This window comes from Panthera tigris, chromosome A3 (genome assembly GCF_018350195.1).
Source record: "Panthera tigris isolate Pti1 chromosome A3, P.tigris_Pti1_mat1.1, whole genome shotgun sequence".
Taxonomy (NCBI): domain Eukaryota; kingdom Metazoa; phylum Chordata; class Mammalia; order Carnivora; family Felidae; genus Panthera; species Panthera tigris.
Window position 1 is genome coordinate 38,742,043 of NC_056662.1, and position 17,682 is coordinate 38,759,724.

At 35.0% G+C, this 17,682-nt stretch overlaps 1 protein-coding gene across 12 annotated transcripts in view; it reads right to left on the minus strand.

Annotated features, from left to right (window-relative positions):
• Positions 1-17,682, minus strand: part of TASP1 (taspase 1) — a 342,726-nt gene that overhangs the window by 244,082 nt on the left and 80,962 nt on the right. For all 12 annotated transcript variants that reach the window (XM_042980918.1, XM_042980915.1, XM_007086806.3 and 9 more), the window contains one exon: positions 13,585-13,691. In XM_042980918.1, coding sequence (XP_042836852.1) covers positions 13,585-13,691 — 107 coding nt within the window. The remainder of the gene's footprint in view (positions 1-13,584; positions 13,692-17,682) is intronic.

Sequence of the window (17,682 nt, forward strand, 5' to 3'; positions counted from 1 at the left end):
TAAGGATATTCTAGGATATAAAATCCATCTAAACTAATTATGATAATACTATATCTTAGAAATTCTAATGCCATTCAATCTCAAGGATATCTTCAGACTCTCAACATTCAAAAGCCTGTGTTTAATGACAAATAGTCACCAGGATGGGCCCCATTCATACATATTTCAAAATATTCTCATTGGCTCTTAAGGACAATTAAAAGTACAAATAAAAGTAGATAAATGTCAAAAAAACAAAAAAGTAGACAAATGTTCAGGGAGAACTCTGGCTATGGACTTAATTCCTCTATGGCCTATTTTACTATGCTAAATTTTGTGCACAGTTGAATCTGATCAACTGTCATGCCCTCACCAGGGATTAAAAACTGCCAAAACCAGAGTTTGCTTTCAACAGCAAAGTGTAATTTTGGTGTTAGACATTTTGCGTTTTGAATACCTTAAAATGGAACATGTATCACCAACTGCTCCACCTCTCTAGATTGTCTCACACATTTAGGCCACCTGGCTGGACCCCAGAATCACTTGCATTTTAAACCACGGTCCTGCAGAAACTCTGTAGTGCAACAAAGCATATCTACTTACAGGCTTCTAAACCTAAGGCTTTCTCTTTCTCTCCACCTAGATACCTGAGTCCTACCCTTTATCCAAGACCCAGTTTAAATTCTACCTCTTCCATAAAACCTACCATGAGAAACTTAAGAGAGTTTAGAGTGATTTCTCCATCCTACTAATTCCCATAGCTCTCACCGATGGCTTCATTCTTCCAGCACATAATACATAGTGTGATTTCTCTTTTGTTTCATTCCCCTCAACTAAATATAGTGGTCAGGGCCTAGGTGCTATATGCTCCATTTACTCCCTAAACCTATATAAAAGCCGGCATAAAAGAGGGCTCTTGGGGAGCATCACTCAAAGCCTGTGTACTCCTCAAGGTGACTTGCTGGTGAGTTCCACGTAACCTCGGGCTACACAAATCTATGCAGCAATGAAAACAAAGCACTGTCTATCCCTTGAGCAAATGACCCAAAATGACCACAGAAGAGATGGCAATGCTTGAAAAATGAAAATGCTCAACACACACACACACACACACACACACACACACACACAAGCACAATAACAGCTTCATAAATTTAGCTTGCAAGGCAATCCCCATTTCCATTCTGTCACCTGCCCTTGGAAAAATAACACAACCAAAATAAACAAGTGCTAGAAAATGGATAGAAATTCTTATGGTGGTGAGAGTCCATTCTTTTTCTTAAGGGGGTAAAAAAAAGACATGATCTAGAAGTGCATTTGTAAAACAGACATTTTTACCTGCATAACAGGAAAGAGACATGGTCAAATTTTCTCTAGATGGGCACGCCCTCTTGTGGGCACTTCCTCACTCACCTCTTTGGAATGGTTGGTTGAGACTGGGGGCTGTTTCTAAAATATTATTTCCCCACAATCTCCCTCACTTACTTATATAGTATCTTCAGATCTTTACAATATTGAAGAAGTACAGTGATATTATTAGTAATATTTCAGATATCCTCTCTTTTCATTACATCCCAAGAAACAAGCTTACTCTTAATAGCGAAGCATTGTTTAGACTAAAGTATTGCTTGAAGCACTTAAATAACAGATTCAAACTTATCTTGAAAAGACCATAAAACTTAAAATTGAAGGAAATAACATTATATGGTTTTCTCTGTCAAAATTAAAATTACAATCATCTTTTGTAGATGTTTAAGTTAGTAATGTTAACTGAGTAAAAGTACTGTTTCTAGGCACTGTGATAAGGATGAAAAATCAAAATACTCATGGCTCCATGAGCCAACACAAATATTATAAAATAACCATACACACCAATCTCAAAATGGCAAAGGTATAGAGAGTTGAATTCAATAAGAATTTATTGAATGACCATTATATGCACAAAGTAAAAAGAAGAAATTTGTTCTGATCTGGGTAGCATTTCAGCCAGTTATTAAAGGAGGACAGGACTTGGACCAGAATTTCAGTAGGCAGAAGTGGCTAGAATTCCATTATTAATTATCATTTATTCCATGAAAAAAAAAGAGACATAAGCAAAAACATAGAAGTAAAGACTTTCATGAAATTCATAAAAAATCAAATATATTTGGCAAGAGAAAAAGATTATTCCAGAAGAAAAATAATAGAAAAGTAGGTTGGGTCCAAGTTTCAAGAGGATTTGTAAAGTTAGACTGAAAAGTTGGATTGTAAGCTACGGAGGGTAAAGACTCTATTAAGGTTCCTTCCCAAACAACAAAAGCAATTCAGGTATTTTTAAAGAAATATATCCTGGAATAATATACAGGATAAAAGAGGAACTGAGTAAGACTAAAAGCAGGGAAACCAGTTATGCAGATACTGCTACTGTCTACCCATCAAGGATGGAAATTTATGGACTAGATGGTGGTAATAATACCAACAAACAAGCAAACAAAACAAGCAAAACAAAAAACAAAAAACAGTGCATGTATTCATTAAACAAATGTTTATTGAGCACTTATTATATGCCAAGCTGAGAAACTATGGTAACTAAAACAGATGCCTATGGACGATGATAATGACCTGGAGAGAAACTATGAAGCACAGAAAAGGGAGAAACAAGTTCTAGTTTACCTGGAGGAGAGCCAACTGAGTGACAGTGCACATGAAGTTATCAACCAAATTATGTAATTCCTAACTCCCCTAGAATGTTCTGTGTTTATTTAAACAATTATTACTATGCAGATGTTTTTCTAGACCCACTGTGACATATTAGGAAGAACAAAGTAATAATTCTCAAAAGCTGGCCAAATAACTTATCCATCCCTGCAGATTTTGATTCAGTATATTGAGAGTAGTGCCTCAGGACCTATAGTTGTAAAACTCCTCAGATGAATCTAATCATATGTCAGGTTTAGAATACACTAGAAAAAAATAATCTGTTATTAATGAGAGGATCTAGGAAGGGGGTCTGGACAAACCCCATGTTGCTACTGAAAATAGATCAGAGAATTCTCAAGCTGGAAAGAACCATGGTAATCACCTGGTTCAACATGCTGACTTTACTGCTTACAGAATCTTGACCAATGACAGACCTAAACTAGAACTCGTGAACTACTATGCCCCATCTCTCAGCCTACCCTTCTCCCTCCATTCAAGTAATTCCAGCCTCCTGAATTATCAATAGTTCCCAGCAACTACCTATTTATCAAAATCTTCTGGTAAATAGATCAGAAGATTAGAGAAGGGTTGCTGATTAGAGAAGTAGCGCAATCAAGCCTTTAAAAGCTCTGATAGTTTTCCTTCAACCTAATTAAGCACTGGTTCTTGTCTTCTGACCCTAAAACACCCTTGTTCTTGCTGTGTGTGTGCGCACATGTATACACACACTTGTCTTTTCACATATTGGTTCATTCTGCTGGTCTTATTAGCTGTACATGTGTCAGCATTACTATGTCTGTAATGGGTCAACCCAGATCATTAGAGCCTTGTGATATCATATGAGGACATATTTCAAAGATCTTAGAACCTGATGCTCTTAACACCATGGTGTGAGCCAGTTCCCAGATAGGAAGGCTTCTGTCTGCAGCCCCAGTGAAATTCTATTCAATGAAGGTATTTCCTGTTAGGAAAGCTACAATATGGCGATTTCTACATTATACACAAGATCAGCTGGGACTATTCCAGTGATAATGAAGGAATGCTCTTTTTTCCCTCCACTAATTCTGTTAAACACTAAAATTTAAAGGAGAGTCTACAGAACTGTTGAATACTAAAAAGAGAGGGAGGATTTACAAGGCTGACAATATCTGATGCCAATTTACAAGTCCCCTGGAAAACCACGGGTTATTTTCATTACAAAATAAAAGGAGCAGTTAAGATTTGTTAACAATGTCTTCTTGCCTCAATCTTATCTCACTTACAATTTTAAGACTCAGTATAGATTTAAGGCATAGCTTGGCATGAATTCAAGGTAGACTTGGGAAGAAACCCAACCTACTAGCTAGTGAATCTTTATATGAGAACTAAGAAACTTTTCCTGAAACAGGACCAAAAAAAAAAAAAAAAAAAAATACTGCAATTGTCCAGCTATCAAGTATTGAAAGTTCTGAATTTAAATAACTGATTAACTACATAAAGTACAACAAACCGCAGACAGACATATCTGACTTACATGTCAATTCTATAGGCTTATACAGTAATCAAAATAGTCTTAGGTGATGTAAATATAATTTTTAATGTATCGCAACTCAAAGTAATAATTTCAAACAGAAGTAATCACTTCACAATGAATTTTCAATTTTATGAAAAGCTTCAATATATATTTCTTTATGTAAAGAGAATTCAAAGAACTTTCTTCTGTTTACTCATATCTATGCATTAACCATCTTCTTAAGAAACACAACAAAACTCCAGATCAAGTAAATTTCTATAAAAGACTAATTACTCCTTTCCCTGTACACATTATACATGTGTACAAGTAGAACAATCTGAGGAAAATATGTTGTTTTTTGTGCATTTATTTTCTTTGATCTTAACCTACCTCTCACCCAAAAAATACAGTGATTTAGTATGATACAGTTAAGCGTTTACATAATAATTTCAAGATGGTGGATAAAAGAGAAGAATGTTACCCACAATATACTTCAAAAGAATAGAATATATTTATATGAAGCGCACAAAGCAAGGCCCAACATTTCCTTTCTGAAACATGTGGCCAATTTGATGTCCCTATGTGGTGGCCAAAGAACACAAAATTAAAAGTTGTAGCATCTCTTTAGAGTGGTTTTGAACACACAACATTGTATAAAGCATTGCAAATTTTTCTCAACTTGTCCTTAGAAATTAGAGAATAAAAGATATTCACAAAATGGAAAACACCTGATTATCTTTCATTGCATGACCCTATGCAAGCACTGTTTTATCTAAAAACCAATGAAATTAATTAAAAACTCAAATTAAGTTGTAAAAGTGGTGAGAGGAGGCAAAGAATTCTATGTACATTCAAGTGTAAAATCTGTTATTAAAGAAAAAAACATGGAAACTATTCCAACAATATGCTTGTGAAAAATGAAGGCGGGGGGGGAGGCTTAAAACATCAAATATATTGAGATCAAACAATACCCCCAACTTCTTTTAATACTCTAAGAATAAAAGAGTCCCTTCTAGTAATATCCAGGGCTAACTGTTTGAAACTGATATTTATAAAATCTAGATTATGGTGTACATTGAGTCTGTTTGTTTTCCCAGTGTGAGCATCTCCTCTTTGTAGCAACTCAGTCAGTCCTGTGGCATGAGCCAATCACAGCCATTGGCCAATGAGCTAACCACTTCATTCCAAAATGAAGGTTTTCTTTCTCAAACATGAAAAAGATTATTGCTAACTACCTTTTTTCTTTTTGTATCAAAACAAAGCAAAAAGTAAATTTAAAACATGTCATCACTTCATCACACATACCACAAGACCTATCGATACACAGTCGAACAATGAGACTTCATGACAATACTGTCAGGGGAGATCTAGATGCCAATTTTCAGAAATTTAAAAGGACAGAAAAGTACAATGAATATGTGAGCAGCAAAACTCATACTGAAGGAAACTCCACAGGACAAATATTTCAGGTTCCTTTACAGAAACATAGTCCTCACTTTGCCTAGTACCAATTTCAGTTACCACAGTTTAAACAGTACCAGTCACTCAACACCACGGTTCAAATTTCAGTTACCATGGTATGTTGACTGTGAATAGTTTCACTTTTAGCTCTTCAGTTCACAGATCACTATGTAATCCTCAGAGGCCCATCACAATCAGTAATCAATCATGTCACTTCCTTCAAAGTCTGTCAGTGATGGGTCACTGTGCACGGACAGCAAAGGGTATAGCTGTGCTGCCTCCTTGTCTCCTAGTGATAATTTCATACGACATTTTACCAAAAATGGTCATCAAAAGAAGGAACTGACCAGCAAAGATGAACGCGAAGCCAAGAAATGAAAAGTGATAATGCCGGAAGTGAAATTCTAACCAAAAATAAATGAAGTCATAGAAGAAACAGGTAATAGTGGGTATGTCGGACACTGACACACTCAAGAGACTCCTAGTTCTAGAGTCAGAGGAACTTGGTGAAGACAAATTTATCAACATAAATAAGGAATGTGGTTGTGATAAAATGGACAAAGATGTCCCAGAGGAAGTGACACTGGCAAAAAAAAAAAAAAAAAAAAAAAAAAAAAAAAACACTTACATTAAAGAGACTCTAAGAGAAAGACCAGTACATATTACTTCACTTCTATGTACAATATAAAAACCAAAACAAATGAACAAACAACAACAACAAAAAACAGAAACAGACCCATAAATACAGAGAACAAACTGGTAGTTTCCAGAGGGAAGTGGCAAAATAGATGAAAGGGGTTAAGATGTACAAGCTTCCAGTTATAAAATAAATAAGCCATGGAAATGAAAAGTACAGCATAGGGAATATAATCAATAATATTGTAATAATGTCCTAGGATGACAAATGATGACTGCACTTATCATAGTAAACGCTGAGTAATGTATAAAATTGCCAAATCACTATGTTGTACAACCTGAAACTACTGTAATATTGTATGTCAATTATACAATAAATAAAGAAATAAACTGAACCCAAAGGAGACAGTAGGGAGGGAGAAAAGGAGGGAGGAAGACAGGGAGGGAAGCAAGAAGGAAACAAACTCTGGGAGGTATTTTGCAACATGGAAAGAGCAAAAGATAAAATGTTAAAACCTGATCCAAAACTAAAAAGGAGTCTAACAATTCACCATGACATAAAAAGATGCTCACACCGTATCGTAAGTTACATGACAAGAAGGTAAGCGCTGTTCAAACTCCTCTTGATAACTTTTTTTTTCAAAGCAGAAATAAAAACACTCTAATGCCTCTAATGTTTCAAATTAGTATACTAAATAAGTATTAGTTTTACTTACCTTTAATCATTTCTCTATACATTTAAAACCAACAGTAAAAGAGTTCTTAATGTGTTGACAAAAATGTTTAAATGTCATGGAACAAGTATAATTGTTGGCCATTAAGACCCCTTTGCACAGTTCCACCTTTCACATTTTTATGGTCCGGCACTATCATGCACAAAGCATGGACTATTTATATACCATAAGGGAAAGAAGTGAGTAAAAGAAAAATCTGGAAGGGTTGGGAGTGGAGGGGAGTGGAACAGAGAGTAAACAATTACTATTTTTATATTATACAATACTATAGTTAAATAGTAATTTTTCCCTCTCCAGCCTGTCTTTCCTCTAAGTTATAAAAAATAAACAAGAATGAAACAGAGGTGCCAATTACCAAGAAAGGACAATTACTAACAATTTATGTTCCTCATGTTTTAATATTGTATCTTAAAATCTATATATCCTGAAAGTCAAGAAAAATATGTTTTTATCCAATTTATGTGTAGATTAGCTGCCTAACCCAGTATCAGTTTATAGTAATAAGGGACATGTTAATTGTGGGGAAGGAAAACATATAAACTTTCTCCCCCTATGCCACATGCTACAAATTGCAGACTTAATAACCACTCTCTTCCCCCTCCTTTGATAATAAAACCACTATTTTGTCTGGGAAAACAAAGTGTCCAGCAGCAAGCCATGAGCTATATAAAAGACAGTCATTGGGATGACCCACTCAACTTTCTAAGTTCTCTTGCAGCCAAGAATAGCCAAGTGACTGAATTGTGCTCCTTCTCTACTACTCCCCCCAAAAATAACTAAGGGGAAGTCTATAGGGAGACTCTGGAAAACTCTTGCATCCCAGATTTAAAAAGTAACAGATACATCTGGCAATAGTCTCCCCCACCCACATCATCTCTCTTCTTCTCACCTTGAATGCAGATGTGACATCTAAAATTGTAGGAGCTATATTATATCCATAAGGCAAAAGACATGAGAGAAGGGACTAAGAGAATCCCAGATATGTTGGCTCTAGCATCATTGGAAACCTAAGCTAATGCCAGCAACCAACCACCTCCAAACTTTTTATTATATGGCCAGAAGCCAGGGAGCAGGAAGACAAACATGCACATCCTAACCACAGTCAGGTTTTCTATTGTTTGCCGCCAAAAACATTCCATGGATTAACCATTCTTATTTTAAACTAAGTCAAACGTAAATGTAAATGATCAAAGACTGAGGAAAATAAAAACACTACAATTTAGTGAGATAGGAAGCTATTAAATAATTTTCTTGCTTTAATTTTTATTTCTATTGGTATTGTGCTAATATCTGTACAATCAATTACATTTTTAAAGAAAAACAAGAAATATCAATGCAACAAAAGGGCCTAACTGGTTTACTTTATTTTCAGAATTAAAAATGTTGGCTTTTTGTACCATATACTTTTCAAGACAATATTTATTTCCTTCAACAGTGAGTCACAAAAAATATCAACATTAGGACAATTACCAAACACTATTCTTTTTATCATATTTATATACCCAACTCACAGGTTACATTAAGTAGCCACAACAAACAGTAGTCTTAGTCCTATGTTCACTGACAACAAACACAGTCAGTGCTGGCTAATCAAAACTATGTTGAAACTACACATCCAGGATAAGGAAAAATAAACTAAATACAGGCTGATTTAGAAAACAGCTATTTGTCCTTTCCTGTCATATGTCTAAAAAATTACTATACCTCCTCTTAAAATTTATAATTTTCTGCCCCATTGGCTCATTACCTGGTGGTCTTTTCTCTCTGTGAGCATGTTTTCTTAACTTTACTATTAGAGACAAGGCCTACCAAGGTTATGTAGCAAACATCTATTAAAACAAAGCCTCTGGCCTGCATCTTTCCCTAATGGCAGGCCCTTGGATCCTAGTCATTTCTGTTGGTCAGTGCTAAGCACAAAGCTTTGTATGCATTAATGATCATATATTCTGAATGTTAAAAATATTTTCCCAGGGGGCCTGGATGGCTCAGTCAGTTACGCGTCCAACTCCGTATTGGCTCAGGTCGTGATCTTGTGGTCATGAGATCAAGCCCACATCGGGCTCCATGTTGAACATGGAGCCTGCTTGAGATTCTCTCTCTCCCTCTCTCTGCCCCTCCCTGGCTCGTGTGCATTCTCACTCTAAACAAACAAACATTTAAAAAATATTTTCCTGTCATTTAAGATATCTAAAATATTCTATTAGAATCATGCCTGAATTCAACCTCTCCATCCACCACTACCTCCCTCCCTTACCAAGCCCCCTTTCTCCATTACAAGACTCCACCCAAGGTAACTAATTTGGACAGCAGTTTTCTTTCCTTCTTTCCTTCCTTTTTCCCTCCCTTCTTCCTTTTTTTCTTTCTTTCTCTCTCTTTTCTTTCTTTCTTCCTTCCTTTCTCTTTCTTTCTTTCTTGGCTAAGTGACTTTAAAGATGAAGGCCACAATGGCAAACACTATTGTATCTGACTAAATCAATGATAGCCACAAAGCACTTGACACTTATTATCACTTTTCTTCCTCATAACAGACAGTGCTTGTGAGAGAATATCACTATTTTCATTTAGACGTAAGAAATTTGAGCCTTTGTATGTTACATTACTCATTGAATTCATAGACCATAACTGACAATGGCACAGTCTCTTGACCTCATACCTCTCTCTTACTGCTCCGTGGTAAAACTTCTCAAAAGAGTTACCTACACTCTTCTCCCTGATCAATCCATGCCACCGGGGTCCACAACCACTATGTCACAGAAACTGTCCTCATCTAGGCCCAAAGCCTCCAATGGCGAGTCCTCCATTCTCATTAGCTCTTTTCTCAGTGGTGCTTGACCCAGGTGATGACTGACTTTGAACTGCTCCTTTCTTGGCTAACTAGACGTTCCCCTGGTGATACATCTGTCTTACCTGCTGCATCTTTGTTCTTTGCTGAGTTTTCCTCTTCCCAGCCTGCAGATGTTGAACTGGCCCAGGATTCAACTTTCAGACCTCTATCTTCTCTAAACTCTTAGTGAGCTATCTAGCCACATATATTTATATTCCTTTTGATGCCAATAATTTCCAAGTGGGAATCTCTCTCCTGATCTGCCCACAAGCTTCAGATGTATAGTAACCCAACTCCACAATTCATCTCTCCTTCTGCTATATCAAGATTTTTATTGAAAATCCTCCTAACCAGTATGATGAGGGGTTGGTTAAATTTTCCAAAAGTTGAATATTCTCTTGGTAAAGTAGAGAATCGTTTAAAAACAAAGTATGCATAACTTAAACATTTTCTTTTTATTTAAAACACAAAGGTTCATTCATTGGCCAATTTTTTTTATATAAGACCAAAGACTTTTCTTTGAATGCAGTCCCACAACTAAATGTTCCATATCATCTTTCTTACATAAACTATAATACATTGAATTGTCTTACGATTTCAAGTTTCATTTTATTTAAAATAGAACAAGAATATAAAAACACTAACAATGCACTCTGCATGCAGAATGCTTTTATGATTTTTCTCAATCTTTTACAGCTGGGTTACCCATACTTAATTCTAGAGCAATTTTTTATAAACCAACTCTATTTTTTCAAGTTAGCGCTCAAACAGCAATCTTAGTTTTCAAACCCACAACTCTCTTTTTAAACTCAGTATTCATCAGTTTACAGGAGACTTAATGAATTATATAATTACAACGATAAAAGCAAGCATAATGAGGCTCTAGGTGGCATATAATTCAACTGACACTAGCAGAGGAGCATGGTTCTACAAGGTGGTGTTTAGGGTGTTTTAAACTAATGCTGCAGGGTGTTTAGGGTGCTGTTGGCATCAGGAAACATGTTTTAAGGTGAAAATGGGAAGTATTGGTTAATCTGAGTCCATTAAGGGAATATGGGCCAAATTTCCACTTCCCACCTCTATCATAATGAAGCCATACCTTTTCCAGCCCTCCTCACCTTAGCAAACGGCAAAAGTTTTGCTGAAGCTAAACTTTTAATTCCTGTCTCTTCTTTCCCAATATCTCAGACAGCAATAATGCCTGTATTTCTAGGAACTCTCAAAATACATCCCTGATATATTCACTTCTCTTCAATTTCATCCCTATCACCCACAGTCTACACTGTCAACATCTCCCAACTATAGTAACTTCCTAGTCTCCTCACTTCTATTCTTGCCCCTACCCTCAAAACCATAAAACACAAAACAGCCCAAGAGAACCTTGTAAAATGAGAGTGAGATGGCATCACTTCTCTGCTTTTAATTCGTCAATGGCTACTCATTAGTCATGAACTAAAACTGTGAGTCCTTCCCATGATCAACCAGATCCTAGCAGAGCCAGCACCTGGCTACCTCTCCAGCTTTGTTTCATACCATTCTCCTCTTGCACTCTGCTTTAGGCACACTGACTTTCATCTCCATTCCTCCAATATGCTAACTCCCCACCAGGACCCTTGCACGTGCAGTTCATTCTGCCTCAAGTGAGTTCTACTAACTCTTCATAAAACTCACTTCTGATTTTTCAAATGTTACATCCTCAGACAGGTCTCTGTTGATCACTAACTAAAGGAGTCTTCCTTTGAGTCTCTCTTGTGTCTCTCACATCCAAGGTACTCTTGGATCACATCCTCTTCAGGGGAGGAGGGACTCCCTTCATAACAGTTACCAAACATAGTAACTTTCTTACCTAATTGTATGCTTATAAGTTTCTGTTTGTATCCACTAAAATATAGTTTCATTATATCATGAATTTCCTCCACGTTGTTTATCATTGCTTTTCTTCCTACCCAGCTCAGTACCAAGAGTAACGACTTAACAAATACTTTCTGAAGAAAAAAAAATGAATCTTCTGAATAAGACCAGCTAAATATATTCTCAACTGATACTTCTCTGCATCAAAATCCTACATTTATGTCAAAAAAAAAAAAAAAAAAAAAAAAAAAATATATATATATATATATATATATATATATATATATATGAATGTTTAGAGCAGCTTTATTCAGAATAGCTAAAATCTGGAAACCAAATGTCCAACAAGAGAAGAATGGAGACACAAATTTCAGTACATTCATACTAGAGAATATTAATTAGTAAATTAAAAAAATGAGCCAGTGAGAAGTATCTCAAAAACACTTTGTGAAAGCAACCAAACAGAAAAGAGTACCTTTTGTATTATTCCAATTATACATAGTTTAAGAACAATACAAAACATCTTTGATGAGAAAAATCATAGCAGTGGTTGCCTGTACAAGGTGGAGACTGGCCAAAAGGAAGTACAAAAGAACTAGATATGTTCTACACCTTAACAGGCATATATATGGGTTACATGGGTATACTCATTTATAAAAGTGATTAAATTGCTCACTGCATGCAAATTTTATCACAGTATTTTAAAAGGTCAAAGGTTTTAAAGTCTTAAATTTGCTCCCTCAGATAACCCAAGAAACGGAAACACACTACTATCCCTTTTCACCAAGATCTATTTACTAATTTGTTCATTCACCCTCTAATTTCCTACTCATCTCTGGCAGAAATATGAAAAGATTTGGTTCAAAATGTTTGATCCCTTGTGGCAACATACTGGGAAAATATATATAGCTATGAAAGATCATTTATTATGCTTTTATATAGGGTAAATAATATAAAACTATGACAGCTAAAGCATAAACCAGTATATGAGCAATTATAGAAGGAATAATCAATAAAGAACATTAATGAGATGTCAAAGTACATCAAACAAATGTGATATGAGACAGCCAACATGAATTGTTGGCCCCCAACAGGCTAAGCAAGAATGTCGTGGTTTTCAACTTCTTTCTACCCCTCAAAACACCTAACAAATACAACACATGGACTCATGATGGCACATTAACACATGAAATGCAAACAAAGAATGCAAAAGAATAAAAAACAGAAACATGTAATTAGAATGTAAAAAATCTACATGAATCCAATATATATATTTCCTTAAAACACACTCTACCCTCTAAATAGCCATGTTAAGAATCACTATTTAGAGCTGCAAGAACCGAAACAGTAGTCATGGGCCACATGTAGCTACTGAGCACTTAAAATGTGACAGGGGCATATGGGAAACTGAATTTTTAATTTTATTAAATATCAATTAATTTTAATTTTAAAATGTATTCAATTCTATTAATGGAAAGTTTTTAAGTTTGTTTGGAATAATCTGTTATGTAAACCTACTTTTTCAACTGTTAATTTTATGAAATATAAGTACAAACCAAATATTTCCAATGAAAACTTAGTGTCATAATTGAGATGTGCTATAAGCATAAAATACACACTGGTTTTGAAGACTTAATACAAAAAAGAAAAAAGAAAGTTCAATAGCTCACTAATTTTTTCATTGGTTACATTTTTAAGAGATACTTTGGATTCACTGATTTAAATAAAGTAATTATTGAAATTAATTTCACCTATTTTTTTTTTTTTTTTTACTTTTTTTAATGTAGCTACTGGAAAACTTAAAAGTACATATGTGCCATGCATTGTATTCCTACTGGAAAGTACTATTCTAAAGCTTATATGTCTAAATGCAAATTATAGATACCATGATGATACATTAATGATTAATATTTCAAACATCTCCTGACCTTTTCACTTGATTGTCTTCTTTTCTTTAGTTGAATGAAATCTGTTTCCACCCTTTCTGCCAGCTCTAGTTTCCTCTTGTTTCTTTTAAATGCAGCTAAACTGAATCCTATAAAAGAAACATTAAAAATAACATTTGAGAAATATTAGAGCAATGGGGTAATGAAATATCCTGAAGAGTCTTCTCAGAATAAAATCCATAAGAATGGCAAATAAAAGGGTTTAAGATTTTTTGCAATGTACACTGAAGTAGTAGGAGAATAAAAGAAATAGCCTGAGAAGAGGTTAAAACCTTAAGAAAAAGATCAAAATACAGATAGACAAGAAGAGTCCTAAAGGGAGATGGTACCCAGAGGTATCTGCTAACGCATGCTACTACCAACTTTAGTTTTGAAGGTCTCTGCATAAATGACAAGACGAAATCTTGGGACAATGCAGCATGAGAAAACATCTTAGGATTTTGGACAAAAAAAGTAAGGAATCTCAAAGAGTAATATGCATAGTGAAAGGGAAAACTAGAAAAGGCCACTGTTCACAAAGAAACAGGAAATTTGCAAGTCTCAGCTGTGGCTATAAATGTAAAAGGGGGAAAGGTCTCACTAGAAAATTTATGAGCAAAAAGTACATTCAGACAAGTTTAGAGGAGAATTCATATTATCTGTCCGGTATGAACACACACACACACACACACACACACACACATACGCACATCTTGGTGTTTCAGTGCTTCAAAAACCCATTAAACACAAATGAAATACTCCCTGGAAAAGCATACCTTAACTTACCAGACCTTAGAGAATTCACAGGTTCCAATTAACATGAGCCCATAGTTTAAAAAAAAAAAAATTTTTTTTTACAAAGTATATGAGAAATGAACGACCAAAAATAAAGAATAGAAGTCAGCCAAATAAGGGGCACCTGGGTGGCTCAGTCACTTGAGCACCCAGCTCTTGATTTCAGCTCAGGTCATGATCCAGGGAGGTAGGATGGAGCCCCTCATTGGGCTCCACATTCAGCTTGGAGTCTACTTGAGATATTCTCTCTCTCTCTCTCTCTCTCAAATAAAAAAACATTACTTTTTTAAAAAGTCAGCCAAATATAAGAAAACATAATTTGACCTACAAAGCCTCAGATAATGGAATAATCAGATACAGAATAAAAACATGTTTATGCTCACAGAAATTTAAAAAAAGATATTGAAAATATAATTAGGGGACCAAAAAATGATACACTGACCAGGCAGACTTAAAGAAGAACAAAATGGAACTTCTAAAAATAAAAAAAATTAAAAAAAAAAAGTTTTAACTTAACATATAGATTTCAACAGCCAATTAGATTCAGCTGATAAAAGAGAAATTATGAGGGGCGCCTGGCTGGCTCACTTGGTAGAGAACGCAACTCTTGATCTCCAGGTTGTAAATTCGAGCCCCATGTTGGGTGTAGAGATTGCTTAAAAATAAAATCTTTCAAAACAGACAGAAATTATGAACTAGAATATAATGCTAAAGAGATTATCAAAGTTTTCTGATAATGGCAGACTAAATTATTCCGAGTAATTCTCTACTGAATTTACTAAAAATGTCAGATAAAATATGAAAACACAGCACCTTAAAAACATTAAAAAAAAACTTATAAAAAGTACCAAGCTAAATTCTGGGGGTAAACTGAGACTAATGCTATTATTATGGCACTGTGAGCATTTGCCAACACAAGCACACATGAGTTTGGTTAAAAGGCATCAAGAAAAGATATAAATCAAGCCCAGAGCCAAGTTTCATAAGAGACACTTCCCACAATAAGCTAGGTATTAAAAGGGCTAATGGTCTCATAGTAGAGCTGATTCAGAACTATACAAGTCTGTCCCTACCTTCTATCCCAACATGAAGTCCATTCAGACAAGACTGTCTTAGATTAAGGGTGAAAAAAAATGAGGAGGAGGACAAGGACAGTGATAAGAGGAATTAGAAAGAAAAAAAAAAAACTACCCCTAATAAGTTTGGGGTTGACTGGAGCCCTTCAACAGATTTGCAAACATGAAGTCTGGGTAGGTCAGGGAATGTTAAGCTTTGAACTAAGTTTAAGTAAATTCTGATGAATGGTATGTGAAATAATAGAAAAAAAATATATTGGTCTCTGACCTTAGTTCCTGGCACAGATCTCTTAAAACTCTTGTAATTTCCTAAATTATAAGAGCACTAGGACCATCTTTTGTTCTAATATTTGGTCTTTGACCCTAGTTTCTGACACAGAACTCCTAAATCCCTTGGAATCCCTGGGTGATATGAATGCCTTTTTTTCTAATGAGGCAATTCTTGGTGGGTACCTAGCTAGCGTCAGGCTGAAGACTAGACACCAGAAAGCCTAAACCATGATTAAAAGCTTGAAACTTTCAGCCCCATCTCCATCCTCTGGGAAGGAGAGAGGGACTGGCAATTGAGTTAATGACTGAGCATACCTAGAAGATGAAACCTCCATAAATATCCCAAAAGTACAAGGTTTGGAGAGTTGCCAGCTGGCTAAACATATCTACATGTTGGGAGGATGGTACAAATTAATTGGACCTAAGGATGGCCTCATGGGAACCTATGATTTATAGCCAGTTGGTCAATACAAGTGACAACCTACACTTTCAATTGGCATCTAATGAGGCAAGAGGTGGGGGTAAACTAGTAAGACAGCCCTAACCTGTGTGGTCTACACTAACTCCAGTTAGAGTCAGAATTGAACTGAATTGTAGGACACCCAGACGGTGTTGAAGAAATGCTTGGTGTAGAAACCCATACATCTGGTATCAAAAGTGATGTAGAGAGTTCTGAGTATGAAAGTAGGATGAGAGTAAAGGACAGACAGAGGAGTATTTTCCCCATAAACAGTAAACACACAATTGGCAAAAATAAATGCAAAATATAATACAAGAGAAAAACACCTTCATCCTAGGCCATGGTGAAATTACACAAATAATTATTTAAGGGCAATGATAAGCACATAAAGATAATCAGGCACAAAAAAAAAAAAAAAAAAAAAAAAGATGGGGCACTATAAATGACAACAAGCAGAGAAAAAAATCCCAATTAGGATTTCAGATTATCAGGCAGAAATATAAAACAAGCACACTTAAAATAATTTAAAAACAAACAAAAAACATGAAAGTAGCTATAGTTCATACTGTAAACTAAAGATAGCTCAGATTTTTAAAAAAACAAGCAAAAAAAAAAACAAACCTAGAACTTCTAGAAATGAAAAAATAAATACTCAAAACTAAAATCTCAATGTATATGTTTGGTAGCTGATAGGATATAGAAAAAGGAGCTGATGAATTGGAAGACTGATCAGAAGAAAGCCAGAATACAGCTAAAAGAAATAAAATAAAATAAAAAGAAATAAAATAATAGAGAAAACCAAAGAAACATTAAGAAACAGGAAAGATAAGGTGAGATGGTCTAATATGTGTTTAATCAGAATTTAATAAGATGAAGGTAAAAGAATGGAATAAAGGTAATGTTTTAGAAAACTGGAAAAGAACTTTTCCAAAATTATAAAAGCCACTAATCTACAGATTTAATAATTCCAAAGAATATCCATAAATTAAATTAAAATCATAAAAGTTCATAATAAGATACATTAAGTAAAAGAGAGTAAGAACAATGACAGAGAAAAATCTAAAAACAGCAAGAGGGAAAACAGATTACTTTCAAATAAGCAGAAGTTAAAATGACAGCAGCCTTTTCAACAGCAAAATGGAAGCCTGAGACAGTGGACTAATTACCTGCAATGAGCTAAAAAGAAATATCTGCTGATTCAGAACACTATATTCAGTGAAAATATCCTTCAAAAATGAAAGTGAAATAAAAATAGTTTCAGATAAACAAGAATGAGCAAATTCATCACCATCAAGACCTATGGTAATCAAAATACTAAAGGGTGTTCTTCAGAAACTGAGAAAATGATACAAAGTGAAAGATGAAAGACAAAAAAAAAAGCAGAGGGGATTAAGTGCAAAGGAAAAAGTAAATAGGCAAATCTAAATGAAAACTCACTGTTATAAAACAATAATGTCTCCCACTGTTTTAAATGCATACCGAGTTAAAAATAAAAACAGA